The sequence below is a fragment of the Pelodiscus sinensis genome, chromosome 2, assembly GCF_049634645.1.
Source record: "Pelodiscus sinensis isolate JC-2024 chromosome 2, ASM4963464v1, whole genome shotgun sequence".
NCBI lineage: Eukaryota > Metazoa > Chordata > Testudines > Trionychidae > Pelodiscus > Pelodiscus sinensis.
The window spans coordinates 105,717,873-105,730,952 of NC_134712.1; the positions used below are offsets into that span (position 1 = coordinate 105,717,873).

Sequence of the window (13,080 nt, forward strand, 5' to 3'; positions counted from 1 at the left end):
AATATTGCCTGTCTGCCTGGAGCTTTGTAGTCTCGTATCAGGTACTCACAGTCCCAAACTGTGTCCTGGAAACTATGCTGTTACAAGCTGCAGGATGGAAAGTTTTTATGTTTTGGGATTCTGGAGTCCTGCCACTACTGGCTGCTGGGTAGAAGAGACAAGAGTCTATTTGGTGGCTGTCTTTTTCTCCCTATCTCTCTTGCTCTGTGCTATGTGGATTGGAGACTGGCTGGCAGAGAGCAAAGCAAAATAATCAACAGCAACCATGACTGGATGAGGGATCAGCTATAGATGTACAAGATGAATAAAGAAAGTGAATAGAAAGGGGAGCAGAACACACTGGGAGTAGATGATCTCTGAAGTTTTCCATGACTATGATATTCTTCCCCCTCAATACAGCAATTATGAGTACAGGAATCTCGCCATAGGAGGAAGAATTGTATGGGGAATGTGGCTTGTCGGCCGTAAGGGAGACCTTTCTGCAGTTTGAATAAGCATATGAGCTTTCGGATATTTATCGGAACTCAAACCCTTTAGGGGTTCTCCCATTGCTAGTTGACAGATACTACTACAACTTTGCAAAATGGAGGTTTTGTTTTGAGTCCCTAATAATAGATCCATTTTTTAAATATCTAAAATTTACCAGGATGCAGACCAGTGTTCCCTGTAGGCTGTTTGCTTGTGCAGCCACTCAGGAGAGATTCAAATGTCATCTAGTTGATTAGCAGACTGCCCACAGCTAGACTTTTCATTTATATTGATGGTGCACATTCACATATGCCTTGGTGCACATAAAAATTATTCCACACATGAATGGAAAAGATTAGAAGGACCATTGATGCTGACACATTCTACTATTGGTTTGCAGACCCCTTTTCTTCTCCTTCTCCTATTCCCTTATACAGAGAAGTGCTTCTGAAACCAAAGCTGATTTACAGTATCGCAACATGATATTTAAAGGGTGTGATGGTTAAAGCAGTGATCAGGAGCCACGCTCAAGCAACTTCAAAGCCCTTTTCCCTTTCAAGTTTCTTTTGGGGTTTTGGTAAGTCTTTGTGTGGTGAAGGCTTGTCAGATGGTTTCTTCTTACCTACACCATAACATCAATCAGCTCCTGAGACACAGCAGTTTTCTTCGTGTGAGCAACACTCCTTTTTATGCTTGCTTCCTCCAGCTGGTAGTATATCTGGTAGGGATAGAACCCGGAATTGTTTATTAACCTTGTAATTGGCCCTTCACACAGTGGTTAAAAACAGAAGAGAAGTAGAAGCAATGTCTTATATTAAGTATATGTCTCTTGCTCCCTCCATTTCTCTTTACGGCAAGCATTGGATATTCCTTGCAATCATTGTATTGAAAGAATTGGCAGGTCTGATGTGTCCAGCATATTTGTAGTTGTAGTGAGTGATCATTTTATAGTTTAAACGAAGGGTGTGGTGTGGGTGTTGGGTGGTGGTTGGTTTTTTTTTTTTTAAACCCTTGAAGTTGGATAGAGAGAAAAGCAGAAAACCCCTACTGGCTGACTATATAAATACGGCTCTCCCAGCATCCCAATCAGTTTGTTCCTTTGCTTACATCGGAATCTATCTTCTCAGAAAGATAAGCCAACTACAGAGGATGAACAATGTACTTACAAGAAAAATAAACAACAAGGATAAAGAGAAAAGCAATTCTTACACAGCAACATCCAAGCACTGAGATGAGGTAGTGTGATATGTACAGAAAAGAAGCTGAAAGACGTTCTTTTTCTTCTCTAATGATACCAGCATTGTGAAATCCTCACTCCTGGGCTTTGAGATAATGGATATTCAAAAATTAAAGTAAGTAAAACTGAAGTGCGCAACAATATTAAGACCAAGGCCAACACTGTGAATGGGAAGATTTTAAATATAAATACAATGAGTAAGATACTAACATTCAAGTTTGCCAAAAAAGACAGTAATGAGAGAGAAAATCAATACATTAGACCATCAGTTTTTGCAAGACACATCCCCAAATTAAAATCAACACTTAGTGCATGAGGGAAATTTGATCCCACCTACTTTGGAAACAAGTTTTGGAACACAATGAGTTTGAAACAGCATTCCCAGGAGCCCGAATGCAAGCATTAATACTTTAGTAAAGGTACACAGAGGGCATCATGTAGCCATTTCTTTTACATCATTCACATACATCTGTGATAGGATGTCTGATTTCAGGGATGTTTCTATTAGACATAATCTTCTTGATCATAACATAGTTGAGTAAACTGTTAAAAGGAACAGTTAAAAGGACTTAGTCTACTTCCAGCAGAACCCCAAGGAACTTTTAGCTGTGACCATATGGAGAAGGGCCTCCTGGGATGGGCAAGATGGGTGTGGGAAGAATGCTAACAACAAGAGGTCAGAACAGGAAGTCTTTGTTCCTGAAATTCCCAGCATCTTGCTAGTAGCAGGATAAAAGATGGAAGAAAACAGTGGCCTGAACTGCTTCTCTAACAGATTAAATTCCTGCTCTTGACTGGATTCCTGAAAATGATGAACCCTGTTCATTTATTGCATCCTGAATAATTACCATATAAATTGTCCATTACTCCTCCTGCTCCGTTACTCCTGCTTCTATGAATTATTGGACTTTTATCACATATTGATTCTTGAAAACTGATGTGGACTATGAAACCATGCTTAAATTACTCTTGTTTAAATGATATGAGACTGGGATTTATAGCTTACAGTTCAGATATATTTTCATGCCAAATGAAATTTAAAAAAAAAATTGAAGAAAAAGGGAAGATAATAAAGTAATTCCCATTCATTTTGGTGAGCCCATTGCATTTTCCCAACTTTCCTTTAGATGGCAGGAGATTACAACCAATGCTTTTATGTATTTATGGAAAGGTCTCTGATGTAATGCAGTCCTGTGACTGTCCAATGTGACCAGATTTCAGCGTCACATTGCTAGCATAGTTTAATCAACAATCTTCTTAAACCTGCACTATGTCTGCCACGGCCTCTGATAAAATGCAGATTATGACAGAACTGGTGAGCGAAACTGAGGTCAGTCTTCTTGAATGCAAAGTGTGCTTTGAAAAATATACCCAGAAGAAGAAACATCGGCCGAGGAACTTGCCCTGTGGACATGTTATATGCTTAGAGTGTGTATTCTCTCTAGCACACCCAAGAAATTTTAAATTGGAGTGCCCTTTCTGTCGAAGAGCTTGCAAATCCTCTGAGACGAGTGACTGCTTACCATTGCTGCACCTGATAGAGATCTTAAGCCCTGCAATTAATACTCCTTTAGCTTCAGGAACAACAACTGGGACAGGCGATGAAGCAGCTGTATCAGCATCTCTAGGCTTAACGTTCAACCTTTCTTTTGGAGGCTGGGGAACTTTGGTCAATCCAACTGGGATTGCAATGTGTCGGAGGTCTGGGTGCATAGTAGTGGCACATGATGGCAAGAAAAGGATTAAGCTGTTTGGCTTGAATGGGAGCTGTATACAACAGTTTGGAGAAAGAGGAGATGCAGGCAATGATATTAAATACTCACTTGATGTGACAGTCACATTGGATGGCCACGTGGTTGTCACAGACAGCGGAGATCGCTCTGTCAAGGTGTTTGATTTTAATGGAAGAGGGAAGTTAGTTATCAGGGAATCCTTTTGTTTACCATGGGGTTTGGATACCACCCCTGAAAATGAAATTATCCTGTCTGATCCAGAGGCAGGTGCTCTTTATCGCTTGACAGCCAATTTTAAAAAAGGAGAACTGAAGAAGGCTCAGAAGATCCAATCTAACTTATGCAACCCAAGAGAGGTGGCAGTTTCTCAGACTTCTGGTATTATTGCTATAATAGAGCACCTGATAGCTAAAGGACCAAATGACAGCAGCACAAAAGTGAAGATATTCAGTGCTGACATGAAACTCATTGGCCAGATGGATAGCTTTGGTCTAAACCTAGTGTTTCCCTCCAAAGTATGTGCTACTGCTGTGGCTTTTGATGGAGAGGGACACATAATAGTAGCAGATGCCTATAACCAAGCTGTATTGTGCTTAGGAAAACCTGAGGAATTTCCTGTCTTAAGACCTAAAGTTACCCAAGGGCTTTCTTATCCTGTGGCATTGACTTACACAGCAAACAATTCTCTGATTGTCTTAGACAGTGGTGATCATTCAATTAAAGTGTATACTGCTAGTTGAATTGTTTTGGATGCTTACTAATTTCATTCATCTTCAGATTTTAAAAAGTCATTATGGTTTTTATCTGATGTATGTGGGGTTTTTTTCCTGCCATGGTTTTGTGTGAAACATTTTTAAAGACATGCTGTGTGGTCTTTGACATTTTCTGACTTCTGAGTATGTGTGAGAGACAGCCTATGTTATAATAGCACCAGATAAAGAGATCTCAACTAGATAACCTGGCATTTTTTCTAAACTGTTACATGATTGTTGTTTGGGGTTTTTTTTTCATATAGGCTTGTGTTAGATAATATAAGATCATAGGTTAGTTGTGAAGCAGAGAATGACATGTAGTTATCTTGAAGTCTAGACAATTTGTATTTTTTATAAGGTAAGAGAATCTCGTGAGAAAGAAGCAATATTTAGAAATTCTATCAGAAGGGAGACTCTCCAGCTCAAAGGACTGGTAACTGGAAGTAGAGCCTTTAACTTCAAGGTTATTTTAATCCAATTGAGGTTATTAGTGACAAAGTAATTTTGATTATTCAATGGCCAGTTTGAAATGCATTGGGTGGTCAAAGTGTAGTTTCTTCACATTAGAAAACCACATTAGAAAAACCATTATGAAGGCTGCTATTATGAGAGGCCAGTGACTGAAAGGTCCTAGAGACTGACTGACACACCATCTCATTCCTAAAGGTAGAGCAATCAGAAGAGTTAAGACGGTGGTACAGTGTTTAGAAGCTTGTATTGTCTGGCCAAAAATTTTCTTTAGAGAATTATTTTCTGGTGGTCAGATTTCCATTGTGCTCTGCTTCTTCATTACCATTAACTTTGCTTTGAAAAATAAAGTTCTAAAATTTATAACAAAGATTGTGTCTTAAGGTTTGACCACAATTACGCATTTTCCTGTGTCATGCTTGTATGAATTCTTGTACTATTCTGTATAGATTCTTACACTACCCTCATCACTGTAGTTTCAGAGTGCTTTCATTTCAATACCTTAGCTGTATAATGAGACGGATATAAAAAGACAAGCTTCTGAACATGCATATAAAGTGATGGCGGTAGTTGCAGTAATGGGCAAAGCTCCCAATGGCTCAGAGATCTAGGCTAGGAACCTATAGCGTGGGGATCAGGTTCCCAAGGCTGGGTCCCCTCCCCAGCATTGGGGAGCAGGTGCTGGTGCTCCAGCCTTATGACCCCCTGCAATCCTCCCATGGGGCTGCAGCACTAGCCTGGGGTCCCTGCTTTGTGTGTGTGGGGGGGGGAGTTGAGAGAGCCCCAAGCCTCAGGGGCTGGAGTCAGGCAAGCTGGGGCCAGATCCAACCCATGGGCTCTGCCTGGTGTGAGGGAGGAAGAAGTTTTGTGTGCTGCCACCACCTCCCCGCTCTCCCCCCATGTCAGCTGTGGAAACAGCAGCACAGCAAAGCACTTCCTGGAGGCTTTACCTCTGCTGCTCTGATTGGCTGTAATTGCTTCCTCTTAGCTCCTGCACACACATCCAGTCCTGCGCTCTACCTCCTTCTCAGACTCCCCGAGCCCCAATCCCCATTCTGCACCTGCACCTTACCTAGGGTTGCCAGATGGTTGAAACAAAAATACCGAACACCCCTCCCCCCCCAAAAAAAAACCACAGGGAAAAAATTCTGTTGAACGAAAAAGAAGGGGGGGGGGACCAAAGTTGCTGAGCAAAAAAAATGGGCCCCAAGATTAAGCAAAAAAAAAAAAAATTAAAACAGCATTAAAACAGCATGTTCCCTTTAAGAGTGAGTGCAGGGATAGGAACAGGGAAGAAGTTGAGCACTAAGACCTGGGGGAAAGCATTGCTTCCCCTAGGTCTTTTGGCCAGCAGCCACTTTGTGCGGGCAGCCTTAGAGAACCAACTAAGCATGGGGGCTGGCGTCAGGGGGCTGGGAGTGTTGGAGGCCGGGGGAAGGACGGGCACTGAGTGTTTGTAGGGTTGCAAGGTGCCTGGCATTTTCACCTCCTGGCTGGGGAAAAATTCAGAGAATACCGGACATCTTGGGTGTCTGGTATTCTCTGAATTTTTTTTTACTGGACAGGAGGCGAAAATACCGGACAGTCCGGGTGAATACCTGGCAACCCTAACCCTACCTCTTGCCCAGCCCCTGCATCTTGCTTCTGCACCCTGGCTACTGTCCAGCCCCTCCTCCCCCCCACAGCCTGCTCTTGCACCTTACAGCCCTCTCAGACCCACCAACTTCCAACCCACTCCTGCACCCTCCCTCTCGTCCACACCCCAAGCCCACTTCCCGGCAGCTTCCTCACATACACTGAATTCTTCATTTCTGGCCTGCCCCAGAACTTAGGGGGCCCCACAAAATCTAGATTCTGATGTGCAAGGGGTACATGGTGAGTGTCTTTCTGCTTCTCAGTAAGGGGCCATGTCCGTGAGGTTATTTTTATTTTATTTTATTTTGTTTCTCACATTTATGCAGCCTCTGACTGATTTTTCTGTGGGTCAGCAGCTCCAACCCAAAAAATGGTTCCCCATCCATGGTCTAGGCATTTATTTGGTCAAAACTTGTTTACAGCTCTCTGCAACTAAATTAGACATCACACAAAAAATAGACTTTTGTGAGATTTCTGAAAATTTGTGCTTCTGGGTGTCCTATCTAATGAAATATTAGCACTCCTGCTTTCAGACCCAACCAGAACCAAGTGCAGAGGTGGATGAGAAGGGGGAGGGAAGAACCTTATTTTTTTCTTAAGCTTTAGAAAAGATTTGGGTCAGTTCTTTTTTTTTTTTTTTAATCCAAGACCATGAGCTGGGTCTTGAGTAGGAATTATATTACTTTAGTTGGGCTCTTCTCTGAATCTTTTCAAGTTTCTCTGCTGCTAAAAAGAGGCTTTTTGGTAGCTCTGCATTATTAAGTAGTTTGACAGTGGCAACAGTTCTGATATAAGTGTAAATGCTTTGTAAAGTAGATAGACCTAGGTTAAAATTATATATGCCTCTTATTTTCCTTTATTCTTATTTGGCCTTGCAGACTGTGAATAAGAGATGCTGTACTTCCACATGCCCTGAATTGAAGTCAGAAGGAGTCTTTTCAGTAAGTTCAGTGGGCTGTTGATCAGGATTTTAGAGTGTATCATTACTAGACAACATTGTATCCCAACCTAACAGACACATCCTTATGTTAAACAGGACAAGGGCACTTTTAGCATCTCATTTTGCACTAAATGTATCTTTGTATCTGTCTTGTATTAAAATGTTTGAAACTGAATTTCACTAAATAGGCTATTTTCAAAAATTGTGGGATCGGACTAATCCTGTTTTGGATAGTATTGTGACATTTCTGAAACTTATTACAGGTTTCTCTTATTTTACCTTACTCCGTATATTCATTTTTCTTTGGTGGTATCAGTAGATCTGTTGTAGAGTAACTCTTGAGATTTTATGGATCTGGACTGTAAATCTTTTCCAGTCCATTCCACCCATCAAAAACTAATGCCATGGTTCCCAAATTGTGGGACATGAATCCTTGGGTAACATAGAAAAACATTCAGTAGGGCATACCAGGGGGTTGGGCCAGCCTCCATAGTGAGTGTGGAGGGAGTGCCCTCCAGCCCAGCTCTGGCCCCAGCTGCAGCTCCATTCCACACCTAGCTCTGCTGTCATTCCTTCCCTGGTCCCACCCCCCCCCGAAAAGTTCTGAATTTAGCCCAAGTTCTGATGAGCCAACAGTGTAGTAATGCAGGGTGTGGACAGATTCCTTTACTGGTAACTGGGGTGTGTGACAGGAGACGTCTGCAATAAGGGGTGTGAAGAGTGACAAGGTTTGGATTTGCTGTAAGAAGAATTCTGCTGGCCACAGTAGGATTCTTCTGTGGGCCAGGACACTAATGCAGGGAGCACTTCGTTTCTTCTTTACACTCTGCCAGCAAGAGCTTACTATTAACTGTGATGTCTCTGGGGGATACCAAACTGATTTGATAGAGAGGGCACAGTTGTCTACTTTCTTTGGGGAATTGATGTGATTCTAAATGCACGGGAAGGGTATCTTAGAAGTATGTAAAATAATAAAATGTGCTACATGGTTTGACAGTTTAGGGATCTAGACACTCAGGCTATGATCCATCACTGACTTGTCCTTCCAACAAAAATAGCCTCTTTACACCAGGACAGCAGAGAGTAAGGGTTTGTCCTTACTGTTTAACTCATGGATGAAGAAACTGGCCTCCAACAGCCAGGAGCTGAAATATTCAACTTATTTTAAATAAAATCACACTGTTGAAAACTCTAAAACAAACATAAAAAACACAAATTTTCCATATTCGTCTCTCTTGATAGTCAAGATGTTTGTGTTCACAGTCCAACTGTGTTTGTACCCAACCTGCAGTAGGTACAAACTAGGACTGGAAGGGACCTCAAGAGATCATCAAGTTCAGTCCCCTGCCCTCATGGCAGGACCAAGCACCGTCTAGATCATTCCCAGTAGCAGGAAGGTGGCAGCTGGGGAAAAAAGATCTATTCTAGAATGCTGCAGGATATACTGACTTTTACTTGTGTCGAAAGTGGGTTCTTTTGTTGAATGATGCATTATAGTTTATGAATCCCATTGCTTTGCCTTGTAAAACATGGGGCAGGGAAATATTTAAAATTCTGTCTTCATTTATTAAGCTTGGGTACCTAAATATAGATATGAAATTAAGTGTCCTGTCCTATAAAAGTGCTGATTACATTCAGCTCCTACTGACTTATGAAACTATATAAATATGGATTTAGGTGACCAATTTTAGGCACCCAAACTTTTGGCCTGAGTTATCGGATCATGGTGTAGTCATATGACTGCAGTACATTTTCCTCCTCCCATTTGCTCTTTATTCTTTGAAAATGTATGCTAAAACTTAAAATCTATAGAACTCTAAAGATCCTCTGTGTTATTTGAATTTTGTCCCATTTGTTAGGAAACATGCAGAAATAAACAGAAATCTTTGTGATCATAAATTATTTTCAGTAACTATATCTTGAGATGAAAGTATCAGTTGTGTTGGTAAAAGGAAATGTTCTTGATTTTCTCTTTTGTTTTTTATTTATGCATCCATTGGTTTAAAAGATGAGACCACAACAATGGCTGTTTTACAAAGGCTTAATGGTCAAATACTGGTCCCATTGATTGAAGTCAGTTGGAATTTTAACACTGACTTCAAGAGGATAAACATTTGGCTCTGAGGGAGAAGAATGGTAATAAATAACAATTCAAACTCAAATGTCAGTATGAACTTATACAACTGTATCATTGGGTAAACCATGTCTCAGGCACATGGAAAGTCTTTCTAAAAGTTGGTTTGGTAATTTCTCCCAGACTCTTAATTTCAATAATCAGTGGAGGTTTTTTTTTGGTTTGTTTTTAAAATAAAAGAAAAATTTTGTCCAGTCCTTTGTGAACCACATACTCTAACAATTTGCTTCCAAACACATGGGTTGTGTCTAGATTGGCAAGCTTTTCCGCAAAATCATCTTCTTTTGCAGAAAAACATGCCAGCTGTCTACACTGGCCTCTTGAATTTCCACAAGAACACTGACGATCTCATGTAAGATCGTCAGTGTTCTTGCGGAAATACTGTGCTGCTCCCATTCGGGCAAAAGCCCTCTTGTGCAATCATTTGTGCAAGAGGGCCAGTGTAAACAGCACCGTACTGTTTTCCGCAAAAAAGCCCCGATCGCGAAAAGCGTCCTGCCAATCTAGACACGCTTTTCTGAAAATGCTTTTAACTGAAAACTTTTCCGTTAAAAGCATTTCTAGAAAATCATGCCCATGTAGACGTAGCTATGCAGTTGCAGAATATCCCATTACCCTCTAATTTCAGATCTTTGGATACCACCATGTAGATAGATCTTGTGCATTTGCCTGGCACACAAACTGTGCAACTTCCAGTTGGTTTTATTTTGAGGCCTGATCTCATGTAATATTTGCATACAAACATATCCTCTGGTATATTTAAAGTGTGTGCAGTAAAATATTTCTCTAGAGGAGTTTCAGAAATTCCCATTTCGGGTGCATTACTGAAACATACCATGTTGTTTAGTTTATGCTTTGTCAAAAAAGGATGTAGGCTCATGTACTCTGTTTACCCCCTCTTCAGTACTCCTTTGTGCATACTTTCTGCTACCAAGGACTCTCAGTCCAGGTTTTCACTGCTGGAAGCCTAATCAGTCTAACAGTTGTATCTACAGGACAGCCGTCAGGGTGTGAAAATTCCCCACACAAAATTACATGCTTACAAAGCTTTAAAACAGAAATATGGTATTTCAAAGAACAATGCAGTCATTTTTCTTTCCCCCATCACACTCTAATTTACTAAAATACAAGTTAGAAAGAATAATTAACAATTATAAATTTGCCATCATCATAGCACATGGGCTGCTTCAACAATTTTGTATTGCATTTTATCTCCAATGTTTGAGAAGTGATATTGGTAACAAAATATACAGGTTTTCAATAGAAAGCTTTCTCAATAAAACACAACCCTGTTTTTTCTGGATGATTTTAGAGCTGTTCAAAGTAAGCAGTATAAACTGAGTGGACAATGCAGTGCCCTTTATTCTATTTTCCATGCAATAATCTTAGAAGTTTATAAATATTAGTAAATTACCTCTTCATCCCTGTGAGGTAAGCAGAGAGGTAAATATTGTATGCCACATGTTGCAAACACAGAAATTGAGGCACAGAGTTTGTCCCAAAGTTACCTAGGAAGTCTTTGAGACTAGAATCCAGATTTCCCAACTCCATGTTTCATGTCTTTAAAATAGGGAGGAAGATTGTGTGGGACATTTATATTTTTGTCTGGAAACTGCCTTACTATTTTGAAAGAGCCTTGACATTTCACTGATGATCTTGTCATTATTAATTCCTTTGGTATTCACTGGAAATGCTTTAATCATGTGAATTAATATCTTTCTACCACATGTTACATTTTTAAATAATTGGAGCCAACTTACTCTCCCAGTCTGCATGGTCTTTACAAATTTCTGGAATGTACTCTAAAGCGATGTACTGCTGTGAAACTACTTTCTGGTGGGCAGATTCCTTATTTTATTATTTTGGGGGTAGAAGAGAGGAGAACTGATTTAAGGTGAAGAGGAGTGAAAGATTTAGTGAATTAAATAAAAGGGAAGCCAACCTCAATTCAAAACACAGCCCAAGAGCCTTTCAAGGGAAAACATTCTTAAGGCATGAAGTATTTCAGTTTGGAAAATTGACAAGATAAGGGCTGAGTACTTTAGATTAGTATTGAATTTTGGCAGCTGGACAGCTCACTTTTGAGCAGGTGTGACTTTACAACTAGACTATGGTACTTCCCAGGCAGTAACAAGAGATAATGATAAATGTGGAGGAGCTAAAGTTTTTGCACAAAATAAGCACCCTTGAGCTTCACACACTCTATGTATAAACAATCATTCAAGAAAAAACAAAGTATTTAAAAACAACTTCACATACATTTTTAGTTTTGTCTATACAATGTAATGTGTTGTGAAATTACAAAATCTGTTCCTGTTAAACATTTCTTAATAATGAAAATGTTTCTAGCCATGAGGCTTTGTATAACCTTTATCTCTAATATGAATTTTGCCATTAATATAGTTGTTCCTGTTCACAATGGAAAATTAGGACTAAATATTTTTAAGCAGAGGATGTCAGATGAGAGTAAGGCAATATTATACACTCTACATATTGAACAGAATTTATTTTGAGGAAATTATAAAGATGTAATAATAGAGGAACTGTGAAATGTGTACAGTAGAAGTCACTTTTGAAACGTAATAAAAAAAAGCCATTTGCAGAGACCTATCACATCTATATAATCAACCAAGGCATTCTGTAATAACTAGATCACTGAAATTTTGTACCCCAAAATGAATAATTCATAGGTTTAAACCAGATGGAACCATGATAATCTGGTCAAACCTCCTGCATAACACTGGTCATGTAATTTAACCCAATGACTCCTCCATGGAGCTCAGTAACGTGTGGCTGAAGTGGAAAATGAAGAAGGTAATATCCTATGACAATACATAATCCAAGAAGTAATCTACATAGATAGTGTAGGAGGCAATATGATAACTTAAGACAAGCCCAAAGAGATATATAGGAAAATACTGGAAAGGAGAAAGATTATTTTAAATCTCCCTAAGAAAATGTTTCTTAAATTATAAGCTCTTTTGCTAACTTTACTCCAGTTTTCATTAATATTACAACATTGTTTGCATAGCTGAGATACTTCAAACATGTATGTTATTAAAAAGTTTATTATAAGTCTTTGCAATAATTTGTCTGAGTTGGGACTTGATCCAGCATTATGTATTTATATAAATACTCCTCCTTGATCCCACACTCTGCATTTGTATAAATACTTCTTAGTATCTCAAATAGGACTACCCACACATGTAAATGCTCCAGTATTGGGGCTTTAAATACACAGAAGTCAACAAGGCTTACACAATTGTCACTGCAAAGATCAAGCTTTAGAACTTAAGTTTTCTGGGACAGTTACTTGTATACTTACATGCCTAATATACTGTACACGTTCCTGGTATGTTTTTTGTAATGGTTTTTCAACAAACATTTTTCACCAAACACATTTTCAGGCCCGTACATAGTTGGTTGGGGGTGTGTGTGTGCACGCAGGCAAAAGCACCCCCGATGGTCCCCAAGTATGTATGCTCCAGCTGGCCAAGAGAAGGCAGGAGCAGCATGATGCCTGAGCTTCCCCCATGCTCTGGTTGGTCAGGGGAAGGCTGGGGCCCTATTGATTTCCCCACTTATTTGGGGGAAATCACCCTTGCAGTCCACATTTACAAAAAAAGCACACACACCCCACAGAAATTCCTACGAACAGGCCTGATTTAACATAATTTATTTTTGTATTATATTTCCCCCTTTTAGTATAACAA

At 39.8% G+C, this 13,080-nt stretch overlaps 1 protein-coding gene across 1 annotated transcript; it reads left to right on the forward strand.

Moving 5' to 3' along the window:
- Positions 1-81: 81 nt before the first annotated feature.
- On the forward strand, positions 82-8,975 carry NHLRC1 (NHL repeat containing E3 ubiquitin protein ligase 1). The gene has a single exon (XM_075921186.1). It carries the CDS (start codon positions 2,976-2,978, stop codon positions 4,176-4,178), a length of 1,203 nt encoding a protein of 400 aa, XP_075777301.1. The 5' UTR covers positions 82-2,975; the 3' UTR covers positions 4,179-8,975.
- Positions 8,976-13,080: the final 4,105 nt, after the last annotated feature.

Bases quoted from the DNA above. Each gene is read 5' to 3' on its own strand.
- NHLRC1 (XM_075921186.1), top strand. From the start codon at position 2,976: ATGTCTGCCACGGCCTCTGATAAAATGCAGATTATGACAGAACTGGTG.